The 15406-nt window shown below is 39.1% G+C and overlaps 1 protein-coding gene across 5 annotated transcripts in view; it reads left to right on the forward strand.

Moving 5' to 3' along the window:
- The window catches only part of IntS6 (integrator complex subunit 6), a 438513-nt gene that overhangs the window by 196668 nt on the left and 226439 nt on the right, over window positions 1-15406 (forward strand). For 4 of the 5 annotated variants that reach the window (XM_070097997.1, XM_070097998.1, XM_070097999.1 and 1 more), the window contains one exon: window positions 1779-1910. The exons of the other annotated variant lie outside the window; for it this stretch is intronic. In XM_070097997.1, coding sequence (XP_069954098.1) covers window positions 1779-1910 — 132 coding nt within the window. The remainder of the gene's footprint in view (window positions 1-1778; window positions 1911-15406) is intronic. 5 annotated transcript variants of the gene reach the window in all.

The raw sequence follows: 15406 nt of genomic DNA on the forward strand, positions 1-15406 counted from the left end.
CACTAGTCACTTCAATCGTGCATAGTTTATCATCCTGTTCTACATAATCTATTATATCTGGAATTTTGCTAGTATTTTCCTGGGTAAAAACTAAGAGGAAGTAAGTATTGAAAATTTCACACATATCCTTATCACTATCAGTGATTTGACCTGAGTTACTCTTAAGTGGGCCTATCTTGTCCCTAATCTTACCTCTGTATACCTGAAAGAACCCTTTTGGGTTAGTCTTCAAATCCCTTGCGACCTTAGCCTCATAATCCCATTTTGCTTTTCTTATCCCTTTTATTTCTCTCTTTAGTTGAGTATATTGATTTCTTAACTGCCCCTCCCCTCTTTTGATATGCCTATGTATGCCTCTCTTTTGACCAATAAGGTGTTTTAATCTATTGTTCATCCATTTGCGATCATTTTTGTTAGATCTAATTAGTAAATGCTAAATGCATAATCTTATATTCAACTCAGTTTGTAAAGAATGTGTCTACACACAGAGACGAATAAAGTTGCTGTGTTTTTACACCCAGAGACGAATAAAGCTACTATGTCTACACCCAGAGACGAATAAAGCTACTATGTCTACACCCAGAGATGAATACAACTTAACAACATATTAACCGACCAGAGTCGTAGAAGTCTCTAAACCCAGGAAAGCTTTTGTATTAAGTGAAAGTGTAACATCCACTTGTACTTTTTGAGACTGAGAGAGTTGCACTAAACTGAAGTGAGTTTCTCAATCAAAGTGCATGAGCTAGCAACTGAGACCTCGAGACTAAGAGAGGTGGTGTTCTGCCTAGTCCACGCAACTCGTTTCTGACATCAGTTCTAGTCACGTGGTTTGTTCTGAGTTGAGCAGCAATACTTGACGTTACCAGTAACACTCGTTACTAATTGGTTGCCACATAGTTGTGTACATTCCATATTTTTATCTATAATATGGAAACATATAAATATATGCACACAATAATAACATCAGGACGAAGATGATAATGAATATATATTACTACAAAGTCGAACATCTTCATTTTAGCTATTAATAAAGATACTTGCAATGTAATATTAAGTAGGTCAGCATATTTAGGCGTGGCATCAGAGTATATATAAAACATGAAATAACTTTAAAACACTTGAAATTTTGGAAAGTTTCCGGACATAATGGAGACACGCGGTGCTCACAAAGAATGTAACGAACCGGGTGGGGTATGGTGACTGTATTAGAAAGTCAGGCGGGGGAGCCATATAAAGAGTTTTGGTCATAATTTGAAATGTCTGTATTAGCGGAACACCATAAGGTGAAATGCCATAAAGCAAGGCCCTACTGTACTAGCATGTCATACAGCCATCATTTGTGTACTGGTACATCAGACAGTCATCAGTTGTGTACTAGTATGTTAGACTCTCAGTCATTAGTTGTGTTGGACAATGTTATGTTAGTTTATTAAGAGTGTTGTAGTTGTAGCATAGTTGTTCAGCCAAAAACAAACTGTTTTTATTGACTTCTGTCTTTGAACCCCTTGAATTGGTTTACTTTTTTATTAGTGTTCATATAAACAATTGTTCTTGAACAGCTGTTAATGGTTCACAGTGTTGTCACTGTATCACTCCCAAACACTATTATCTAAAACTAAATTTCAACACTAGTGTCAGATTTTGTTCACCTCTCCTCTCCTCTTCTCTTCTCACTCTCCAGTGATTGATGTCCTATTAAGGATATATACATTTTAATTTTGAATTTCAGGAGTCGCTCTTTCAAGTATATCGTAATAGAAGGTTTCTTTTAACAGGACGATCATATGCGGTACGTTCACATCGAATGTTTCAACAGTGCATAGACAGCCTGGTGCAGAAAGTTCAAAGTGGTGTTGTTATAAATTTTGAGAAAATTGGCCCTGATCCACCACCAATCAACCCTGATGGTAACTATTTTAATGTTCAGTGACCCCAAGAATTTCTAACCTAACTGATCCTTTTTTATAATATGAAAGTGTTCACAAATAACCTTCATGTAGGAGAGGATACTGATGATGAGGTTTAGATCATCCTTAAACATTGCCAGGTCTCAGTTGACCCCAGGAAGAGTAAAGAAGATAAATATTGCTGATGCTGGTAGCAGCTGTAGTAGTAGTAGTGGTGGTAATGTAGTTTTGTAGTAGTAATGTAATGTAGTTTTAGCAGTAGTAATGTAGTTTTAGTAGTGATGTAGTTTTAATAGTAATATAGTTTTAGTAGTAATGTAGCTTTAGTAGTAATGTAGTTTTAGTAGTGGTAATGTAGTTTTAGTAGTGGTAATGTACTTTTAGTAGTGGTAATGTACTTTTAGTTGTGGTAATGTACTTTTAGTAGTGGTAATGTAGTGTTAGTAGTGGTAATGTAGGTTTAGTAGTGGTAATGTAGGTTTAGTAGTGGTAATGTACTTTTAGTAGTGGTAATGTACTTTTAGTAGTGGTAATGTACTTTTAGTAGTGGTAATGTACTTTTAGTAGTGGTAATGTACTTTTAGTAGTGGTAATGTACTTTTAGTAGTGGTAACGTACTTTTAGTAGTGGTAATGTACTTTTAGTAGTGGTAATGTACTTTTAGTAGTGGTAATGTACTTTTAGTAGTGGTAATGTACTTATAGTAGTGGTAATGTACTTTTAGTAGTGGTAATGTACTTTTAGTAGTGGTAATGTAGGTTTAGTAGTGGTAATGTAGGTTTAGTAGTGGTAATGTACTTTTAGTAGTGGTAATGTACTTTTAGTAGTGGTAATGTACTTTTAGTAGTGGTAATGTACTTTTAGTAGTGGTAATGTACTTTTAGTAGTAGTAATGCAGTTTTAGTAGTAGTAGTAATGTAGTTTTAGTAGTAGTAGTAGTGGTATTGTAGTTTTAGTAGTAGTATTGTAGTTTTAGTAGTAGTAGTAGTAGTGTTATAGGTTTAGTAGTAGTAGTAATGTAATTTTAGTAGTAGTAGTATTGTAGTTTTAGTAGTAGTAGTATTTTAGTAGTATTGTAGTTTTAGTAGTAGTAGTGTTGTAGGATTAGTAGTAGTAGTAGTAATGTAGTTTTAGTAGTAGTAATTAGTTTTATTAGTAGTAATGTAGTTTTAGTAGTAGTAGTAATGTAGTTTTAATAGTAGTAGTACTGTAGTTTTAGTAGTAATATAGTTTTAGTAGTAATTAGTTTTAGTAGTAGTAGTACTGTAGTTGTATAGTTTTAGTAGTAATGTAGTTTTAGTAGTAGTAGTAGTAATATAGTTTTAGTAGTAGTTGTTTTTCTTTTTCGGGCCACTCTGCCTTGGTGGGAATCGGCCAGTGTGATAAAAAAAAAAATAGTAGTAGTTGTATAGTTTTAGTAGTAATATAGTTTTAGTAATAGTAGTAGTAGTAATGTAGTTTTAGTAATAGTGATGTAGTTTTAATAGTAATGTAGTTTTAGTAGTAGTAGTAATGTAGTTTTTGTAGTAGTAATATAGTTTAATAGTGGTAATAGTAGTAATGTAGTTTTAGTAGTGGTAATGTAGTTTTAGTAGTAGTAGTAATGTAGTTTTAGTAGTGGTAATGTAGTTTTAGTAGTATTTTTAATGTAGTTTTAGTAGTAGTAGTAATTTAGTTTTAACAATAGTAGTAGTAGTAGTAATGTGGTTTTAGTAATAGTAGTACAGGTCTGCCATCACAAATCCGGCAATCAGTTATTCGGTTCCTTCAGTTATTCGGCACTAATTTTGACTAGCATAATTTCAAGTTTCCAGGGTCGCCACACCAACCTGCTGGTACTGTTTGGTGGCGTTACTTGCTGCATAAGTCATTCCAATTTCTTTTTCTCCATTTATTGTTTTAACCTGCTTGCTTTTAGCCCTAGCCGTGGTTCCAATGAATAAAAGAAATGCTTCTCATTATGTAAAGCACCGACACAGTACATTATCCATTAAAGATAAGGTGGCTTTGAAGCCACTGTTGGTTGCCATGAGCTCAGTCTCATGAAGCAGGAGAATATGCTTTATTATTATGCTAATATCAACACTACAGCTTATTTGCCTATCACAATTGATCTAATAAGACATAATAAACAATATAAATAACATTAAAAATGTTAAATACTCCAGAATGAATAATTGGCATAATACCGAGCAGTTCGACAGGTATGAAGAGGATATGGTATACAAATACAGTGGACCCCTGGTTAACTATATTTTTGCATTCCAGAAGTATGTTCAGGTGCCAGTACTGACCGAATTTGTTCCCATAAGGAATTTTGTGAAGTAGATTAGTCCATTTCAGACCCCCAAACATACACGTACAAACGCACTTACATAAATACACTTACATAATTCGTCGCATTGGGAGGTGATCGGTAAGCGGGGGTCCACTGTACCATTCTCCTATCCCTGTCTTGGGGCTTACATTAGAGAAAACAGAGTGTAGCACAGGGCTAACTGTGATATACACTCGTACTGCACCATAAACATGAAACTAATTTTTTTTTGTTTTTTTTTCAACAAGTCGGCCGTCTCCCACCAAGGCAGGGTGACCCAAAAAAGAAAGAAAATCCCCAAAAAGAAAATACTTTCATAATCATTCAACACTTTCACCACACTCACACATTGTCACTGTTTTTGCAGAGGTGCTCAGGATACAACAGTTTAGAAGCATATACGTATAAAGATACACAACATATCCCTCCAAACTGTCAATATCCCAAACCTCTCATTTAAAGTGCAGGCATTGTACTTCCCATTTCCAGGACTCAAGTCCAACTATATGAAAATAACTGGTTTCCCTGAATCCCTTCACTAAATATTACCCTGCTCACACTCCAACAGATCATCAGGTCCCAAGTACCATTCGTCTCCATTCACTCCTATCTAACACGCTCACGCATGCTTGCTGGAAGTCCAAGCCCCTTGCCCACAAAACCTCCTTTACCCCCTCTCTCCAACCCTTTCGAGGACGACCCCTACCCCCCCTTCCTTCCTCTATAGATTTATATGCTTTCCATGTCATTCTACTTTGATCCATTCTCTCTAAATGACCAAACCACCTCAACAACCCCTCTTTTGCCCTCTGACTAATACTTTTATTAACTCCACACCTTTTCCTAATTTCCACACTCCGAATTTTCTGCATAATATTTACACCACACATTGCCCTTAAACAAGACATCTCCACTGCCTCCAACCATCTCCTCGCTGCTGCATTTACCACCCAAGCTTCACACCTATATAAGAGTGTTGGTACTGCTATATTTTCATACATTCCCTTCTTTGCCTCCATAGATAACGTTTTTGTGACTCCACATATACCTAAACGCACCACTCGCCTTTTTTCCCTCATCAATTCTATGATTAACCTCATCCTTCATAAATCCATCCGCCGACACATCAACTCCCAAGTATCTGAAAACATTCACTTCTTCCATACTCCTCCTCCCCAATTTGATATCCAATTTTTCTTTATCTAAATCATTTGATTCCCTCATCACCTTACTCTTTTCTATGTTCACTTTCAACTTTCTACCTCTACACACATTCCCAAACTCATCCACTAACCTTTGCAATTTTTCTTTAGAATCTCCCATAAGCACAGTATCATCAGCAAAAAGTAACTGTGTCAATTCCCATTTTGAATTTGATTCCCCAAAATTTAATCCCATCCCTCTCCCGAACACCCTAGCATTTACTTGCTTTACAACCCCATCTATAAATATATTAAACAACCATGGTGACGTTACACATCCCTGTCTAAGACCTACTTTTACTGGGAAGTAATCTCCCTCTCTTCTACACACCCTAACCTGAGCCTCATTATCCTCATAAAAACTCTTTACAGCATTTAATAACTTACCACCTATTCCATATACAGTGGACCCCCGCATACCGTCGGCATCACATAACGTTCAATCCACATACCGCTCGCTTTTATCGCAAAAATTTTGCCTCGCATACCGCTCAAAAACCTGCTCACCGCTGTTCGTCTGAGACGCGTCCAATGTGCGCCCTTAGCCAGCCTCACATGTGCCGCCGGTGGCATTGTTTACCAGCCAGCCTCCGCGGTAACATCCAAGCATACAATCGGAACATTTCATATTATTACAGTGTTTTTGGTGATTTTATCTGCAAAATAAGTGACCATGGGCCCCAAGAAAGCTTCTAGTGCCAACCCTACAGCAATAAGCGTGAGAATTACTATAGAGATGAAGAAAAAGATCATTGATAAGTATGAAAGTGGAGTGCGTGTCTCCGAGCTGGCCAGGTTGTATAATAAACCCCAATCAACCATCACTACTATTGGTGGTACAGCTGCTGCTGCTGCTGTACCACCATCAGCTGCTGCTGCTGCTGCACTGTCAGCTGCTGCTGCTGCTGTAGCACCGTCAGCTGCTGCTGCTGTTGTATCACCGTCAGCTGCTGCTGCTGCTGCTCCTGCTGTAGTACCGTCTGCTGCTGCTGTAGTACCGTCTGCTGCTGCTGTAGCATCATCTGCTGCTGCTGTAGCACTGTCAGATGCTGCTGCTGCTGCACTGTCAGCTGCTGCTGTAGCACCGTCAGCTGCTGCTGCTGTTGTACCACCGTCAGCTGCTGCTGCTGCTGCTGCTGTAGTACCATCTGCTGCTGCTGTAGCATCGTCTGCTGCTGCTGTAGCACTGTCTGCTGCTGCTGCTGCTGTACCACCGTCAGCTGCTGCTGTAGTACCGTCTGCTGCTGCTGTAGCATCGTCTGCTGCTGCTGTAGCACTGTCAGCTGCTGCTGCTGCTACTGTAGCACCGTTGTTGGTGTGGCTTATTGAGAATACCAAGAAACAATTAACCCCAGAGGATTTGCCACCCAGGATAACCCAAAAAAGTCAGTGTCATCGAAGACTGTCTAACTTATTTCCATTGGGGTCCTTAATCTTGTCTCCCAGGATGCAACCCACACCAGTCGACTAACACCCAGGGGAACAGGGAAAAATGCCTGGAACTAGTGCTCATATTGGTGAATTTAGAGCCAGCAAAGGTTGGTTTGAGAGATTTAAGAATCGTAGTGGCATACACAGTGTGATAAGGCCTGTTCTGGAAGAAAATACCAAACAGGACCTACAGTACGTACTCAGGAGGAAAAGGCACTCCCAGGACACACTGTTTCATCAGTCATTGCTGCATCTTCAATAAAAGTAAGTGTCATTTATTCTTCATTTAGTAGAGTAGTACATGCACAATATATATTGTGCATGTACTACTCTACTATTGTGCATGTATCCTTCTCTTTGTGTGTAGGAAAATGTATATTTCATGTGGTAAAATTTTTTTTTTCATACTTTTGGGTGTCTTGCATGGATTAATTTGATTTCCATTATTTCTTATGGGGAAAATTCATTCGCATACCAATCATTTTGCATAACAATGAGCCCTCTTGCACGGATTAAAGTCGCTATGCGGGGGTCCACTGTACTTGCAACATCTGCCACATTGCTCCTCTATCCACTCTATCATATGCCTTTTCTAAATCCATAAATGCAATAAAAACTTCCCTACCTTTATCTAAATACTGTTCACATATATGCTTCAATGTAAACACTTGATCTACATACCCCCTACCCACTCTGAAGCCTCCTTGCTCATCCGCAATCCTACATTCTGTCTTACCTCTAATTCTTTCAATTATAACCCTACCGTACACTTTTCCTGGTATACTCAGTAAACTTATTCCTCTATAATTTTTACAGTCTCTTTTGTCCTCTTTCCCTTTATATAAAGGGGCTATACATGCTCTCTGCCAATCCCTTGGTACCTTCCCCTCTTTCATACATTTATTAAACAGAAGTACCAACCACTCCAACACTATATCTCCCCTTGCTTTTAACATTTCTGTCATGATCCCATCAGTTCCAGCTGCTTTACCCCCTTTCATTCTACATAATGCCTCACACACCTCCCCCACACTTACATTCTGCTCTTCTTCACTCCTAAAAGATGGTATACCTCCCTGACCAGTGCATGAAATTACTGCCTCTCTTCCTTAACCTTTAAAAGTTCCTCAAAATATTCTCGCCATCTACCTAATACCTCCATCTCCCCATCTACTAACTCCCCTGCTCTGTTTTTAACTGACAAATCCATACTTTCCCTAGGCTTTCTTAACTTGTTTAACTCCAAATTTTTTTCTTACTTTCATTAAAATTTCTTGACAGTGCCTCTCCCACTCTATCATCTGCTCTCCTTTTGCACTCTCTCACCACTCTCTTTACCTTTCTTTTACTCTCCATATACTCTGCTCTTCTTATAACACTTCTGCTTTGTAAAAACCTCTCATAAGCTGCCTTTTTCTCTTTAATCACACCCTTTACTTCATCATTCCACCAATCACTCCTCTTTCCTCCTGCCCCCACCCTCCTATAACCACAAACTTCTGCCCCACATTCTAATACTGCATTTTTAAAACTATTCCAACCCTCTTCATATGTGTAGCAGCATATGTGTAGAGAACCTAGGATAACCCAAAAAAAGTCAACGTGGCTTATTTTTAGTACCTGGCTTGGGTTAGCCATATATGATTTTTGGTAAATATTCGATTCCCAGCCTGGGTAGAAACATTAGGCATGTTTCTTTACACCTGTTGTCTATATTTACCCATCAGTAAATGGGTACCTGGGTGTTAGCCGACTAGTGTGGGTGTTATCCTGGGACACTGACCTGATTTTCTTGAAATACTCAGCATTACAAGTGGCTTTCCATACAGTAGTATGTCACTGATGTCAGCTAGGCCTGTATACCTTGTACATGTACATTTAGTAAATAAAGATATTTTTATTATTATTATTATTATTATTATTATTATATTATTTTCTCAGTTGTTTCTTGGGTTATCTTATTCAAACTTGGGCAATGTATGATGGAAAGATACTTCTTTACGTACACCAAAGATGAAAGAAATCAGACCATAAATAGCGGAGTTCACTTCTCAGCCATTAGTGGCCGCTTAGCGGTATATTTTTGTATGGGTGTTATGGTTATATTCTCATTTTTTCGGTCTCATTTGATAGAATGAAAGATTTATTACAGAAATAGATATGATTTTGATTGCTTTCATGGCGAAAAGTACCTTGAAATTGCGCTCACAGTAGCAAAAATGTTCTATTCTTTAGCGAAGCTCAAGAGTAAACAAATGATGTCACCATCCAATACCTATCCGCCTGCCAGTCAAGAATGGCTTGACATTATCCCCCCCCCCCCCCAACAAGTCGGCCGTCTCCCACCGAGGCAGGGTGACCCAAAAAAGAAAGAAAATCCCCAAAAAGAAAATACATTCATCATCATTCAACACTTTCACCACACTCACACATTATCACTGCTTTTGCAGAGGTGCTCAGAATACAGCAGTTTAGAAGCATATACGTATAGAGATACACAACATATCCCTCCAAACTGCCAATATCCCAAACCCCTCCTTTAAAGTGCAGGCATTGTACTTCCCATTTCCAGGACTCAAGTCCCACTATAAGAAAATAACAGGTTTCCCTGAATCCCTTCACTAAATATTACCCTGCTCACACTCCAACAGGTCGTCAGGTCCCAAGTATCATTCGTCTCCATTCACTCCTATCTAACACGCTCATGCACGCTTGCTGGAAATCCAAGCCCCTCGCCCACAAAACCTCCTTTACCCCCTCTTTCCAACCCTTTCGAGGACGACCCCTACTCCTCCTTCCTTCCCCTATAGATTTATATGCTTTCCATGTCATTCTACTTTGATCCATTCTCTCTAATTGACCAAATCACCTCAACAACCCCTCTTCTGCCCTCTGACTAATACTTTTATTAACTCCACACCTTCTCCTAATTTCCACACTCCGAATTTTCTGCATAATATTTACACCACACATTGCCCTTAGACAGGACATCTCCACTGCCTCCAACCGTCTCCTCGCTGCTGCATTTACCACCCAAGCTTCACATCCATATAAGAGTGTTGGTACTACTATACTTTCATACATTCCCTTCTTTGCCTCCATAGATAACGTTTTTTGACTCCACATATACCTCAACGCACCACTCACCTTTTTTCCCTCATCAATTCTATGATTAACCTCATCCTTCATAAATTCATCCGCCGACACGTCAACTCCCAAGTATCTGAAAATATTCACTTCTTCCATACTCCTCCTCCCCAATTTGATATCCAATTTTTCTTTATCTAAATCATTTGATACCCTCATCACCTTACTCTTTTCTATGTTCACTTTCAACTGTCTACCTTTATGCACATTCTCAAACTCATCCACTAACCTTTGCAATTTTTCTTTAGAATCTCCCATGAGCACAGTATCATCAGCAAAAAGTAACTGTGTCAATTCCCATTTTGAATTTGATTCCCCATAATTTAATCCCACCCCTCTCCCGAACACCCTAGCATTTACTTCTTTTACAACCCCATCTATAAATATATTAAACAACCATGGTGACATTACACATCCCTGTCTAAGACCTACTTTTACCGGGAAGTAATCTCCCTCTCTTCTACACACCCTAACCTGAGCCTCACTATCCTCATAAAGGCTCTTTACAGCATTTAGTAACTTACCACTTATTCCATATACTTGCAACATCTGCCACATTGCTCCTCTATCCACTCTATCATATGCCTTTTCTAAATCCATAAATGCAATAAAAACTTCCCTACCTTTATCTAAATACTGTTCACATATATGCTTAAATGTAAACACTTGATCTACACATCCCCTACCCACTCTGAAGCCTCCCTGCTCATCCACAATCCTACATTCTGTCTTACCTCTAATTCTTTCAATTATAACCCTACCGTATACTTTTCCTGGTGTACTCAGTAAACTTATTCCTCTATAATTTTTACAATCTCTTTTGTCCCCTTTCCCTTTATATAAGGGGACTATACATGCTCTCCGCCAATCCCTAGGTACCTTCCCCTCTTTCATACATTTATTAAACAAAAGTACCAACCACTGCAACACTATATCCACCCCTGCTTTTAACATTTCTGTCATGATCCCATCAGTTCCAGCTGCTTTACCCCCTTTCATTCTACATAATGCCTCACGTACCTCCACCACACTTACATTCTGCTCTTCTTCACTCCTAAAAGATGGTATACCTCCCTGGCCAGTGCATGAAATTACCGCCTCCCTTTCTTCCTCAACATTTAAAAGTTCCTCAAAATGTTTATTTATTATTTATTCAATATTATTTATTATTTATATTATTTATTCAATTATTAAAATAATGCAGCAGTCTGCATAACAGTAAATCTTCTATTTTTTTTTTTTTTTGTGAATAAAAATTCCAAATGGTAAGCAAGAGTAATATAAGAGGGGTCTGTAGCCATGACTAATGAACAGAGAAAATGTTATTTTAGTGCCAGGAATGTCTGCATTGTTTATTCTGGACCCTATTTTGAAATTGGCATCTGTTGAAATTTGTGTGAAATTGGCCAAATTGCCAATTTCTGACCACTTTATTGGGTAGTTGAAATAAGTAAATGGGTGGTTTCTTGTACTCAGTTGACAGACTAGAAAATAAACAAGTTTATTCAGGTATACACAAATACAGTTATGTAGATTATGATACATAGCAGTGTATGTATAGAGAACCTAGGATAACCCAGAAAAGTCAGACAATGTGACTTATTTCCAGTACCTGGCTTGGGCTTGCCATATACGATTTTTGGTAAAATATTTTTTTTTTTCGGTTGTTTGTTGGGTTGTCTTATTGAAACTTGGGCAATGTATGATGGAAAGATGCTTCTTAATGTACAACAAAAATAAAAAAGACGGACGATAAATAAGGGAGTTCACTTCTCAGCCATTAGCCGCCTCTTTGTGGTATATTTTCGTATGGTTTTTATGGTTGTATTCTCATTTTTTGGACTCATTTGATAGAATGGAAGATATATTACAGAAATAGACATGATTTTGATTGCTTTCATGATGAAAAGTACCTTGAAATTGAGCTCAAAGTAGCAGAAATGTTCGATTTTTGCCAATGTTCAATGAACTGTGTAAGTCAAGTTGGTTAATTTTTTTAAGTGTATTCTAACCTAACCACTCCTTAATTCGGCAAACTCGGTAATCCGGCAAACTACAGGTCCCAATGATGCCGGATTTGTGATGGAGAACCTGTAATAGTAGTAGTAGTAATGTAGTTTTAGTAGTAGTAATGTAGTTTTAGTAGTAGTAGTAATGTAGTTTTAGTAGTAGTAGTAATGTAGTTTTAGTAGTAGTAGTAATGTAGTTTTAATGGTATTAGTTGTAGTAATTTAGTTTTTGTATATTACAACCCAGGAGTCCAAATGGCCTGTTATCCTGGGTGTAAAGGGAGCAAAATAAACACAGCAGAAAAGTTTTGATATATATTATCCTTCACCAGTTTAGAACAGCAATATGTACACTATATACAGTGATAGCTATTAGTGCACTCCACGGTAAGCAAGGCAGAAACAGAAGCCACAAGATAGCAGACCGTGCTTCAGCCAGCTCTAGAATGGGAATGACAAGGGCAGACAGGAGAGTGGTGCCCACATAACCTCTGCGATTGCCAAAACCATCTTCTTATTGGCTGGAACCTGGTCACTAGTTGAACGACGGGGCCTCATCTTCAACTCTCAGTAACCTGGTTCGCTGGTTGGGGGAGATAGCCTGTAAATGAGGGTGTGTACGTGCGCCGAATAAAGGTTACATACTCTCTGTATGCCACACCCCCACCCCGAGAAGGCTCAGGATTAGGCTGCCACCTCCCAGTGGTAACCGTGCCACCATGGCACAAAATAATGGGACCTCCTTTCCTCTCCACCATCCAACTCTTAGAGCTCAGCTTTCTCATGACCAAAAGCCAAACCCTAAACTCAGAGTGAGACAGCAGTCAGTCGGGCTAGCATAGGTCCAAGATACAGGCGGACGGTAGCCCGCATCCCCTCACTAAAAAAAAAACCCCACACCAGGGGATAAAAAAAAAAGAGCTTAAAAGGGGTTACCACAAGTAACCTAACATCCTAACCTAAGTAAGTAATGGTATTAGACTCTAGATAAAGTGTCTGCCAACATATTTTCTTTGCCGGCAATATGTTTAATGGTAATATTATAGGGCTGCAGCCTTAGCGTCCAGCACATGAGCCTTGTGTTGTGGTTCTTCATGGTTTGGAGATATACTAGAGGATTGTGATCACTGTAGACGGTGACCACTTGCGATGTCTGGCCCACATAAACATCGAAATGCTCCAAAGCCAGTACCAGCGCGAGGGCTTCTTTTTCATTGGTAGAGTAAGCCCTCTGATGCGGCTGGAACTTGGCTGAAAAGAAGGCTACAGGCTGCAACTCCTCGTTCCCGTTTTGCAATAGTACTGCCCCAACCCCAGACTCTCAAGCATCAACCTGTAATGAAAAAGGTTTGGAGAAGTCTGGAGACAAAAGAATGGGTGCAGTACACAATAATCTGTTTGCTTTATCAAAAGCGTTGTTACAATCTGGGGTCCAATTAAAGGGAACTTTGTGACTGGTAAGAGGGGCTACAATATCTGAGAAATTCTTACAGAATCTTCTGTAAAATCCTATCATGCCTAGGAAACGTTGAAGAGATTTCCTATCATGAGGAACTGGATAATCTTTAATAGCAAGAACTTTAGCAAGTTTAGGTGCAACTTTACCACTACCTACTTCATGGCCTAGAAAAGTGACAGTGGCCTGGCCAAAGGAAGATTTAGATAAATTAACTGTTAAATGGGAACTCTGAAAGGTCTCAAAAAGAGCCTTAAGTCTAAGTAGGTGTTGATCCCAAGTATCAGACACCACAACAATATCATCTAGGTACGCTGCCGTGCCTTCAAGTCCTTTAATAGCCTGATGGATAAGTTTCTGGAATGAAGAGGGGGAATTTTTCATTCAGAAGGGGGTAACTGTGTATTGATAATGACCTGGAATTACGAAGGCAGAGATTTCCTTCGCCTTATCCGTCAAAGGTACCTGATGATAACCTTTAAGGAGATCTAACTTTGACACAAAAGTAGCCTTACCCACAAAGTCAATTACGTCATCCAGACGAGGAAGAGGGTAAGCATCTGTAATTGTGACCTCATTCACCTTACGGTAGTCTGTACACATACGAAACCCTCCATCAGCCTTCTTAACAAGGATGCACAGTGAAGCCCATGGACTAGATGACTCCTCCACTAAACCATGCTCTAACAGAAATTCTACTTCCTGCAGAAGTAGCTTCTGCTTTTCAGGATTAGCTCTGTAGGGGGAGAGTTTAATAGGGTTAGAGTTTCCCACATCTGCATCATGATAACCTAATGTACATTTTTTCGGCACATCCGAAAAAATATTAGGATATGACTGTAGAAGGTCAGTTAAACTTGTTGCTTGCATTTCAGATAGTCCCTCCATTAAAGGACTAGAATCCTTGAGGAGGACAGAATTTGAAAGTTTAACATTTATTTCAGAGATAGAGTGCAAAGAATCAGAGTCGTCCTCAGAGGTAGAGGACAGAGTCATTACTGGGACTTTATCTGGTGTATGAAAAGATTTTAATTGATTAATGTGGTAAGTTTTAGTTTTTGAGGTCTTATCAATGGGAGCTACCACATAATTTACATCAGATAATCTACTTACAATCTGCATAGGTCCCGTAAATCTAGCTTTCAAGGTGTGGCCAGGTATAGGTTCCTGCACCAACACCTTGTCTCCTGGATGGAAGGAGCGGAATTGTGCACTTCTGTCGTACCTCTGTTTCGTCTTACTTTGAGCTGTCTTTAGGTTAGCCTTGGCTAACTTGACGTGCCACCTGCAACCTTGAAGACCGGTTGTAGAGTGTTGAGCTAACGTCTTCTCCCATCCATCCTTCTTTGAGCACCCGAAGAGAACCTCGTACATTGTGCCCAAAGATCAGCTCAAACGGACTATACCCTGTAGACTCTTGCACCATCTCTCGTACTGAGAACAGCAACAAAGATAGTGATTCATCCCAGTCTGTAGGAAAGTGCATGCAAAAAGTTCTCATCATGGTTTTTAACGTCTGATGGAATCTTTCCAAGGCGCCTTGGGACTGAGGATGATAGGCAGTGGATAAGTTGTGGATTATCCCTAGCCTAGTAATGCTTCCCTAAATGCTTTGGCAGTGAAGTTAGTACCTTGATCACTTTGAATAGTTTTAGGAAATGCCAAAACAAGAAATAAATTTGGTTAAAGCCTTGAGAATAGCTTTAGTATTAATACTACGCATGGGAATTGCTTCAGGATATCTGGTTACTCTATCCATAATCGTAAATAAGTTCTGATTTCCTGACTTTGACCTAGGTAGTGGACCTACACAATCTGTAATTAAATCTCCAAAAGGTTCTTCATCAGCAGGTATAGGTTGGAGAGGTGCAGGTTTAATGGAATGTCCAGGTTTCCCTACTTGTTGACATTCTCGGCAACACCTAATATGATGC

This window comes from Cherax quadricarinatus, chromosome 60, assembly GCF_038502225.1.
Source record: "Cherax quadricarinatus isolate ZL_2023a chromosome 60, ASM3850222v1, whole genome shotgun sequence".
Taxonomy (NCBI): domain Eukaryota; kingdom Metazoa; phylum Arthropoda; class Malacostraca; order Decapoda; family Parastacidae; genus Cherax; species Cherax quadricarinatus.